General features: G+C 52.5%; 1 protein-coding gene across 2 annotated transcripts in view; it reads right to left on the reverse strand.

Moving 5' to 3' along the window:
* Nucleotides 1-900: 900 nt before the first annotated feature.
* GLTP (glycolipid transfer protein) overlaps nt 901-11317 on the reverse strand; it is a 13010-nt gene continuing 2593 nt past the window's right edge. The window contains exons 2-6 of one of the 2 annotated variants that reach the window (XR_003093172.1): nt 5119-5180; nt 3840-3973; nt 3369-3519; nt 2247-2678; nt 901-1630 (exon numbers count right to left, since the gene is read on the reverse strand). Coding sequence is in view for 1 of the 2 variants with exons in the window: in XM_006015215.3 (XP_006015277.1) it covers nt 2496-2678; nt 3369-3519; nt 3840-3973; nt 5119-5180 (530 nt within the window). In the remaining variant the exon portion in view is untranslated. Of the gene's footprint in view, nt 1631-1684; nt 2679-3368; nt 3520-3839; nt 3974-5118; nt 5181-11317 lie in introns of those variants that run through there. The other variant, XM_006015215.3, reaches the window with a different exon arrangement.

The following is an 11317-nucleotide window of genomic DNA, read 5'->3' on the forward strand; positions in this document are numbered from 1 at the left end:
CACACACACCTTGTGGCACACACCTGTGGGGGTCTCACACACACACCTCAGGGTCCTGCACACACACACACACGCACACACCCGGGAGTCACACCCCCCCTTGTGGCACACATGTGGGGGGGCTTGCACACACACATGGGGGTCCCCCACACACACACCTTGTGGCACACACCTGTGGGGGTCTCACACACACACCTCAGGATCCCACCCCCCCTTGTGACACACACAGGGGTCTCGCACACACCCCCCCCCTTGTGGCACACACGTGGGGGGTCTCGCACACACACATGGGGGGTCCCCCACACACACACCTTGTGGCACACACCTGTGGGGGTCTCACACACACACCTCAGGGTCCTGCACACACACACACACGCACACACCCGGGAGTCACACCCCCCCTTGTGGCACACATGTGGGGCAGGGCATCTGTTCGCTCTTCCCCGGGCGAGGGGTGCGGAGGGGCCACCTCTGGCCCCGGCCGGCGGTCACACCACCCCTTGCCCCAGCAGAGGCTGGGCACACCCGGCACCGCGTCCGAGACGTGTTTTCTCCGGGCCGGTAGCTGCGGCCGCGCTCTAGCTCAGGGCCCGGTGTCCGACGGGGTGCGTGGCGGTCCGGCGGTGGGCCACGCAAACCCCCTCCCGCTGCAAGGCAGGGTCACCGCTGCAACAGACAAACACGCCGGGCCTCCCCGAGCCTCCTCCAGCAGTGTAAAGAAACACTGGAACCACAAGATCACTATTTATACACCCGGCAGACAACCTACGGGGCTGGGCACGCGGCACATCGCTGCCGGAGAAGCTTCCAGCTGCCGAGCGTCTGCCGCCCGCTGCACCCTCTGTTTGCAAGTGGAGAAACGCCAAGGACCACGGGGGATCCTTCCGTCTGCGGCACTAAAGGACCAGGAGCGTCGGCACGGACCTCTGGGTGTTCGAATGCGGTGTGCCAGGAGCTTGTACGGGTACCGCCGGCCCCTTCCTTTCTACCGCTTGGCTCGTTGAAGACCGTCACTGAAAGATCCCAGCCCCGAGCACCTCTAAGGTGTCAAGCAGAGATCAAATGTGCATTGGCCAGATTGTAACCAACCTTTTTTCCTTTTAACACCGAGCATATAGTCGGGAAAAAGAAAGCAGAAACTAGTTTTTGATTAAGAAAGAGTACCCTGCTGACATGAGTCACACGTAAGGCATCTCCCTGGAAATATTCCAGAAACAAGCTCACACTTTGTACCAAGTTTTCGGCAGTTAAAATGTTCCAAGAAGGACACAGGCAGGGGCGGCCGTGGGATGTTGTACGAGGCTGTGAACCAGCCCCTCTGCAGCTACTCCCATTATTCTGCCCTTCAAAACCACCCGCAGTTCAAGAGCTCAGAGGCAGGGAGATCAATAACTCAGGTTTAAGTAGGAAATGGGATGAATGGGTTGGCTTAGCTTGGACTCGAGAAACAGCCGAGAGCCCCATCTGGCGGCGAAGTACAAGGCCGCTGCGTTCGGAGTAGAGTCGTCCCTCATCCAGTGACTGCAAAGCCCTGAACTGCACATCCCGGCTCTCCAGGTTTGCAAGGCGAAGCTTCGAGTTGGCACGGCAAATGGTCGGTCAGTGCTGAAGAGCCTTTTATACATCACACCTCAAATAGTAAGAGGGGAAGACAGAGAATATCACAACAAAGAGCACCCCAAAGTGAAGGTTTAGTTTCCAACATTTATTTCAGTCTACTTCCCCACTCCCGTTACCTTAAAATAAAGCCCAACTCTGCCATAAATTACTATTAAGGCTTTTTTTTTTTGTCTCAGGAGCAAGAATTAAAAGATTTACAAAATTACAGATAGTTTCAAGTTAGTTATCCAGAAGAAACTCTTCCCATAGGAAGATAAAAAACATAAAACCCCCTGCAATTACTAAAAGATTAAAAATGTCATTTGGGAAAGTCACTGAAGGCTGGTTTTGTTGCAAACACCTTTCTGGCATTCTTGTGAAAGGCTCTTACCGTGGCCAGGCGTCCAGTCAAGCTATGCTACAAGAACGGCGTTCACACCACTACTCTTAGCACGTGGCATCTGCTGCCATTGTAGCCCAAGCGCATCACCGCATCTCAAAATACAGCACTCGTGGAAGGACACATTCTTACCAAAAACTGAGGTAAAGCCAGAAAAATAGCATCAGCTATACATTGCCAATGATATCTCATTTCCCCAGACATATTTTCAAGAAAACAATTAGATAAAGACTAGAAATAGTTTTACCATTCTCCAGTTGGTACAAAAGTGTGTCAAGTTCCAAGATCTGGGAAATGATCGTTGTATTATATTGCTCCGTTTCTAAAGAAAACTATTCTTTTTTTTTTTTTTTTAAAAGAACCGCCCCCAAGTTATGTCCTGCATATCCATGCCAAGAATTAAAGTCACTTGATGAATGGAAACAAGCCTAGTGCTCCCACGGATTAAAATTTTGGGAGCATTGTTGTTCTTGGCTGCAGGAGTCCAGTGCAAAGGTTAAGCTTTGTAGTTCAGTTCTGCATTCATTTTTATATACATGTCATAAATTGCATCCAGAATAGGGGTGGCTTTTGCTAGGAACTGATGGATCTTCTCTAGACTCTCTTCCTCATTCACTTCTTTGCCCTTCTCTAGAGCCTTCAGCAAGTCCGACTTGTATGGAAGAGCATAGACTGAGCCCTAAAAGAAGGGAAAGAGACCAAGCCGCCCCGGTTGTCTTACTGGTGAGGAAATCCCCAGGTCCAAGAGCCCAGCCAGAAACACTCTGTGTGCATAAGAGCTCCTGAATTCACTGTGCTTGTCCCAGCACCCCCCAGGGACCAGCCCTCAGCCACCTCCCCATCCTCCCATGCTCCTTTAGCACCGTTTACACACTGCTCATGAACACACAAGGGCACTTTTGCTCAAGCCTTGGCTCTGCAAAGATGACCAAGTTCCTGGACCAGAGGGTAAGTCTTCCAGAGGGAAGGAGCCTGTTAGGATTGCACGACAAGCCCCAAAGGCTACCATGAATGCGGATCCCTTGGGATCCAGGCTTCCAGCTCAAGGGCTGTTGGGGCTCCGTCACGGTGGGAACTGGCCAGAGTTTCCAAGAGCGACTGCTGGCTCGGAGGGCCTGACAGACATCACTGTATGGGAGCGGGGTTTGGGAAGACCGGGACTTCCTGGAAACAAAACCAGAGCCTTGCTGGGCTTCCAAATCCCTAGTCACTGCAGAAACTCTAGGCCCCCAAACCTAGGAGAAGAGGCAGATGAACCTTCAGCCCCAAGTTCTGAAGACAGACGAAGGTATTTGGAGTGCCCGTAACCATGATATCTAGGCGCTGAACCAAGCTGCGTCCAGAAAGCCCTGGAGGGGCAAGCACTGACCGTGAAGAGCTTCTGGAGCATCCAGCCATGATACTTCTTCAGCGCGATTTCATAAGCCTTCATCGCATTGACTCGGATGTGGTTCGGATTCGCCTCGTCTCTCTCGCCATCAGAGATGCTCTGCAGCAGAACCTGTATGAACTTCAGGCCCCTGCAAAGAAGGGAGCACGTTAACCATGCGGGAGGTCTACACTAAATGCCTGCTCATCTCATCAGACACATCCAGCACCCTTGGACAGTTATGACTGCAAGAAGAAAGCCTGCGAAGCTCTCTCTCTGCAAGCATTTCCAGCAATAACGTCTCCCTACATGAAGATCAGTGGGCTCAGGCCTCCAGAAGCACAGCTAACCAGCTGGCCAGCCCGAAAGCAGTGGCCCAAGACTGGATTTCCTGCATTAGCAGCACAGGTAAGCAGGTGACCCTCTCCAGTGCCTGAGAGCTAGAGAAGGGCCCATGAAGCCACACGTCACCTTTTCAGCCACATGAGTGCCAGCGTTGCGCCAGTCTTTGGCCATGCCGATCCATACATTTCCTTCTCCACTTCCAGAATGTTCTGCAGCGTTTTGAACTTGGCAGGATTGGATTCATACACTGCTCGGATTTTCTGAAAGCAACCAGAGAGCATAATGTCAGGCCGCTGGGAGGAGAGGATGGGGGTGCAGGTTATGATGAGCGCGCTGACTGACCCCTGCACTCTTGTTTGGGTCGGCTTACAGAAGTGCAGCAGCACTGCCGAATGGGAGAATAGCTTAAGTCCTCGACTAGAGCACCACCGAGAGAATCCCAGGTGGGAAGGACCCCAAGTATCACCCTGCCTAACCCTCTTGAGAGATGCAGGGGGCACTGCAAAAGATGCCCATCCAGGCTCAGCTTGGAGACTTCTTAGTGAAGGAGATTCCACCGCTTCCCTGGGCTGCTGGCTCCACTCTCGTCCTGCTCTTACAGTCGGGAAGTTTTTTCCTGAGATTTGATGGGAAGCTGCTTTGCTGCAGTCTAAGCCCACTTCCTTGCGTCCTGCACGAGGCAAGGGACAACAATATTTTGCCATCTTTGTGGCTGCCTTTCACATATTTGAAGACTCATGTGCCCTGCTAACCTCCTTTTCTCCAAGCTAAATGCACCTACTTCCTTCCACCTTCCCTCAAGAGATGGGCAAAATTCAAGGACGAAATTGCCAAAAAGCAGGTTCACTCAGGGCCCAGTGTCACAGACCGGCAGCTCTCCATGCTTGTTCAGGAAGAGACTGCTAATTTATGGCTGCAAAGATGTAAAGCAGTAAAGACACTCCCAGGCTTGCTGAAGGCACAGCCTGGAGCTCCTCTAGCAGCATTAGTCTTGATGTCCTAGGCTACGTGGGCTGCATGTGAGCTCAGGCACCAGCAACCAACTGAAGCAAGGACGCAATGTGCGGGGATAAAACCAGTGGCAAGTGTCAGTCAGGCCTGAATCTATCTGTGCAGCTTGGGATTTAGAAGAAACCCTTGAACGGCATGCAGCAGGAGATTTTTTGGGTCGGGGGGAAGGAAAGGAGGAAAGGGGGTGATCATTTCCTATTGCCTCCTTGAGTCATAGCTTTTCATTTGAACAGTGACTTCCTTTGCAAGGAATTCACCACAGATTTCCTGATTTCCCCCAGTGCAGGATCAGCTGTAGCAGACACAGCCATTAACCTGTGGGTGGGGGAACGGGAAGGACAGAGTGTACACACTGCCAGAGCTCAGCATTTTAGATCTGCCAGCCTCTTCCTACCTTGATGTTTCCAGAGAGATCTGCTTTGACTGGTGCATACACGATCGGTGCCCCAAGGCAGTCTAGGAAAAAAGAAAAGAAAGCTTTTATCAGCACGGCCCACAGAAACGGCTGGCTCCTAATGCCGGAGACCCCTGAATCAGAGGAGCCGACTGGCTTCCTTTGAACTGCAGGCAACAGGCATCAGCTGCAGAACGTCCCACGTGCACAAACAGAGCCGGGCTGAAAAGGGTCTGCTCAGCTCGTTTCTCTTCTTGGTTTTAAGCATTAAGTCTCTAGAAACAGAAAAGCTAGAAGGGAGGTTGCTCGTGAAGGCACCCGGTGACCACACGGAGCAAACACTTGCTATCTTTTTCAAAGCACTGAACAGAGAAGCCCATTCACTTTTGCATCCCAGCAGCCAGTACTAAATTATTAAAGGGGCAATGAGGGCAGAACAGGCAGGGAATCTGTACCACCCTCCCCTTACAGCCTCCCTAGCCTCAGCGTCACTTCTCACCCTACTCAGGCACTTAGAAAGCTTACACGTGTCCCATCCAGAACATCTTGATCAAGAACTGGACCTCCCAGTCCACTGGCTTTTAATAAGCATGGCCTTGTGGACCCGCAGGAAGCAGTGTTTAACCTTGGGGGAGCTGACACATGAGTTATTCTGGGATAAGCGCCTTCACTGTGTGTTTTTCACTTTCCTACCAGGTAAACTAGACAGGCTCAGCTCTACAGTCCTGCTGGACACTGGTCTGATGGTAAAACTGGACACACAGCCTTCTCTTGAGACCGATTCTACCTTAGCTTAGTGCCCACCTCACCACCTTTTAAGCAGAAAAGATGAAGTCAAGCTGGGGATGAGACAGGTCTCTGCAGAGCTTCCTCCCTTAGGTCTCAGTTAAGGGCAGGACAACTCCACCTACTGTTAATTGACGTGTTTAAATTGGCTTCCCAAATTCCCCCAGTTTTCCAAATGTGCTTTTAAGAGAAATCCAGAGCCCCATCTGCACCGGCAGCAGGCTGGTGGGAACACCTGGATCCAGGAGACAGCCATGGCATAGGTCATGGGCCTGGATTCACTACGACCCCCTGATGGGGCTGTGGGTATAACAGACACTAACAGAGGCACCGTGCAGGGAAGGGAAACCCAGCAGCACAGAGAGGCCACAAAGGACCACAATGGGCCATCTCTGACCTGGCCAGGTGCTCCCACCAGGCCACGGGTGGGAGCGCATCCATCCTGAGGAGGGGGTGAAGGCGGCGTGCACTGCTGCTGCCCCTGCAAGGTCTGCTGGAGTTACATCCCGAGATAGGAGAGGACTTCTTCGCACTTGTCCCAGAACATCTTGCTTCAGCAAGGAGTTAGAGAGAACAGCGACACGCAGCAGAGCGCGGGCGACTGGACACCTTGCCAGCCACAGCCGAGCACGCAGCACCGCCAGGGTACGTGTACTGTGGGAATCAATTCCACCCCATCTCACGGCTTTACCCATCTCCCAGGGCTGTCAACTTACTGCCCTATTACTTTTCCAATTAAAGTTGCTAAGATTAATGCATCTTGGTTGAGAAATAGGGCAAGTCATTTGCACCGGCTGGCAGCCAAGACAGGCACTGTGCTTGGCTTGGGTGAGGGGGCTTTTGCATGGGAATGCCAACATAGAGGCAGACATTGTGGAGACAGAGCCACTCTGCACGGCTCTCGCAGCACAACAGCGCTAGCTATTGTCTTACGCGGATGTTTCGTGGAGCAACAGATTCCTTCCGTACATTGGAGGGATGGACGTGGCCTGAGAAATGCTATCTGACATCACACTGTGAGGAGGGAGTTGATTCGGTGCTCTGGGTTTGCCCAGATCAGCATCAACACTTTGTCCTAAGAGGAAGAGAAACCAAAGGCAGGCAACTTCCCCACACCCGGATTCAGGGCATTTGCTATGACATCCTCCCTGCTAGCACTGCATCCCCCACACCATTATACCCAGGGGGTCGGGAAGACTATGTACAGAAGCAGCAAGTTATGTCCCGAGACCCCCGCCACAGATGGAGTCTATGAATGGGGTAGGGAAATCCTACTAGCCTGTAGCCTGGGAGAACCAGGCATGCAGACAACCGGGTCTAGCAGAAGGCAGCTGACCTACCCTGGACCCAGAGCGCACGGATTGATGTGACTTACTCTGTATGTTACTGTAGAGCCCGTTGGCTCCAGCCAGAAACAGGGCATCACTGTGCTGGATGCTCTATGGACAGAAGGAGCAAGGCTTGTTTTCAACCCTTTAGGCTGAAAGCCAGAGAGGAGGCATCAGACAGGGAGACGGGACAGAAGCGGAGGAAGAATTTCAGTCATTGACTTCAGGAAAGCAACTGAGAAAGGAAAAGCAGGAGCGGGGCAGGGATGCAGAAGGATGTGCTCTGTCTAGGAATCAACTCTAGGGGAAAACCGGGAGGGAGACTCCACACAGCCAGGGGTAGACAGGCCAGAAAAGGGGCATCTGGCCTGCTGCACTGAGCATACATCGGGGGGACCAGGGGTCTCCTTGCAGATGCCTCTGTGGGGCTGGGATGTGGCTCTGCCTCCAACCTGCTATTTTGCTAACACCCACCTGTGGCTCCACTCCACCAGAAACACTGGCGGAGAAGGGCTGGGGCTGTCCAGAAGGCAGCAGCAATCGTTGACAGCCACAGGGAGATAATCCTAATTGTCTTCAGGATGTGGATCATGTCTTCTAGTATCTCATAAGCATCTTGCTGCCGGAGGTTTTTTTAAGACACCAACTGCAGCAGCCCAGCCATGAAAATAATCAGCTCACGGCCTGTCCTGCAGATGCAACAGGATTTCCTATTCCCACTTTACCAGCTCCAGCTCAGTTACGCTGCAGCTCCCCAGAACGAGCTCATTGTCCCGTGCTGGCTGCCTCGCTAATGGCAGTTTTTACACTACTTGCAGGAAGATCCAACTCTTTCTTATTTCAGTTTGGGAAGAGAGTCCAGAGAAACCTGAAGGCGAGAAGGCAAGTCAGTCCCACATCCAGTCTGTGCAGTACTGGATGCTCAAGGAGCTTGTAGCTTAAACAGCAGAACAAGGCACCTAACACTTTCTCCCAATGCCAAACACCCCTACCCAGTGACACCAGGATGTACAGGCTTGTCCGTACAGTTATAAAGTGTGAGACCCACTCCAGGGCATCTGCCCTCTATTGTAATCCGAGCTAACTCTCAAATGTAGACAAGCCCTTGCATTACTCTGTGCATGCATGGGTACTCATCAGGTAAAATCCAGGGGGGCTACTACTGTTTCCACTCCTGGCTCTGTTGGGTGTTTGAAGCTGAAAAGGCTGTTCCAGGGATTTAGCTGGGGCTAGAAGGACAGGAATCTGGAGGGGGGGAGTTAGAAACTCCTTGGAGTAACAACGTAAATGAACAGCTTCAGACGAGACAGATTTAGCAAGCTCCCTTCTCACACCAGTATCCCAACAAAGTCCAGCTCCTAGTGGGATAAGCGAGGACAGGGCACCTGAAAGGTCCTGAAGTTCACTATCCAGGACTGATGACCTAGGGAGTGAGGAGCTGGAGGGTTAAAGCACTAGAGTAGCCTGATCGGGAGTCTCTTCCTGGCACTTGTGCAAGCTTCCCACGCATCTGTGGGTAACTCACGCTCTCCCTGCCCCTCTGCTCCCTGTCTGATGTGGCTGGGCCAGCCCAGGTGGATCCTACAGCGACCAGCTCGGCTCCACAGAATCTGAACTGGATGTTTCAGCAGTTTTGTGACTCAGCTGTTTAGCCGGTTGGATGGGATCTTTGCTAATCAACTTTTTTTTACAACTCAGGTTGCTCACTGACGCAATTCAGCCGCTGCATTGCAAGCCAGGCAAACCTTCTGCAGGACGAGCCTTTTGGAAGAAAGCTGTGGTTCTCGTAGGCACACGCTCCCCAAACCGAGGACGCATTGCTGCGTACAGGTGGTTTGTTAAGGCACTGTATTTCCAAACAGTCTCCTGAACTGTGGCAGGGGACAGCTTTGCAAACACCACCCCCATGCACACACTTGTGCTCACCAGCTCCGCTCTCCCTTGAAGTTGAAGTCAAATCTTTAAGTACGTTTCAGAGTAAAAACTATTACACAGCTCCGGGCAGGAAACAGTGCTGAAGCCTGTTTTGGCTCGCAGACAACACTTAACTCGGCGCTCGTTACAGGGCCAAATCCTCCTATCATTTACGCCATCATGGCAGAGTTAATGACCAAAGGCAGCCAGCTCCGTGCAATGAAGTAAAAGCTGCCCCAGGCCATGCTGCTCCAAGATGGGTAAGCTGGGTGAGGTCAGACTGCAGCTTTACAGGTGTGTACGAGCTCCCGTGGCACCGCCTCAGGTTTACTATAGGTACAGGGATATTCCGCCCTGCGAGCCAGAGCCAGGGCACTCAGCCGAGTTTTTGTTTGACACCATCCATCTTAAAACAGAGACAGAGCAACCTTTCAGCAGCACCATCAATGGTGACAAACCCGACCAAACACGACCGCCCGTCTGACTCCAAACAGCGAGCTGTGGGCTGAACAAGGAGTCGCACCACAACGCCTTCTCTGACGCAGCCCCGATGCTCTTCCAACGAGCTCTGCCCAACCGCTGGTGTCTACATGACAGGCATTCAGCATTTCCAGTGCAGCCAGCCAGGGCATGCAGCAAAACCCAGGGAAGCAAGCGCAGGACTCACAGCCAGCTGGTCCTGGGCGCTAACCTTGGCTCCAGCATCCACGGGGTATTTGGCTTCAGACAAGTTGTTTGCTCTTTAGAGACAGCCCTTGCCACAGCATTTGGGGTCTACAGGCTCAGATCGGCCTGACACCCTAGTCTTTCAAATCAAAGAGATCTCCACACAGTGGTTTGGGCCAGCTACCCTTTCAGCAGTGCTTTGGGGGTGCAGGCTCTTCCTTGTGCTGCTCCCTATGCTTGCCAAGCCATTCAAGGTGAGGGATGCCATAGCTCTTGCACCAGATGTTGCTCAGCTCCCTGCCAGTTCCTGCCTATCTAAATTGTGCTAAGCGGCCAAATCAGAAGTAAACTCAGGGCTGGTGGCACCGATTTGCATGAGAGTGCATGGGCTGAGCCCTGCAGCTCAAGGAGCAGTGACAGCGGGTAGTTCACAGAGCCCCTTCCAATCTGAATTCTGGCTGAGGATTGAACTGCCTCCACTGACAAGCTTTCCAAAAGACGGTCACTGCTAATGCCACGTTTTGCTGTGCTGATGTGGTTTGTTTTGGACCAAGGGCTACATCCACGTATATTTTTAGGTAAGAGATTGATGGAGACACCCACTACTCCGCTGGAAACCACCCCGCTGGGCATGGATGTAATTTACCTGTCAACGGGCTGAGACAGGTGGCAAGATTCAATTACGCTCATTAAGAATTACGCTCTCCTTATCTGAAACCCTGGCGATCCGATTTCCACCCTATTACCTTCTGCTTTCCCCTACCAAGCAACGTGCAGGAGATACCACTGAGTGAGGGCCCAACTACCTCTTCCAGCTGTCAAGCATTTCTATTAAAAGCTTTCGGGTCTCTGCAATGGGCAGGGCAAATCTCTATGCTGCGGGCAGGCACCTTTCCAGGTGAGTGCCGCCGGAGAATCCAAGCTTTCACTTTGGCCCTGTGATTGCGAGGATAACCCTGCCAAGGTGAGCTGAGGGCAAGCAGTGCAGTCCCAGATCTCCAAGGCCTTGGCAGAGTGAAAACCAAACCACGCCTTGTCAATTTGATTGCTGCCCCTGTGACGGCTCTGGGAGGCAGCGAAACCAAAGTCAGCTTCCTCAGTGCTGCTGGGGAGAGAAGTGGCACAAGGGGAATTACTGGCAAAGTCATTAGGGAGACAGATTAGCAGTCACCACCTCCATTGCAAAATCAAGGCTGTTGCTGGGGAGAGACAGGGTGGAACAGCACATTCGCCTTCTCACAAGCAGCCTGGGAAGGAAGGGGGCACAGAAACGGGTTCCTCACCTAGGTGTGGCCCAGCACACGGTCTCTGGCTAGTAGGTTTAGCCCTCTGGCTCTTGGGTGTGTGGAACAATTGCTCAACACGATGTGAATGTGAAAGGCGGAGGATGCAGGGGCTGGAAAGACTGAGATTTTTAGATAAGTCAGACCTATCCAGGGATTGAGCAACACTGCCAGGGAGCATGAGAGAGAGGAGCCGCGAGCACGGACTCAGGTTAGGGAAAG

This window comes from Alligator sinensis, unplaced genomic scaffold (genome assembly GCF_000455745.1).
Source record: "Alligator sinensis unplaced genomic scaffold, ASM45574v1 scaffold628_2, whole genome shotgun sequence".
Taxonomy (NCBI): Eukaryota; Metazoa; Chordata; order Crocodylia; family Alligatoridae; genus Alligator; species Alligator sinensis.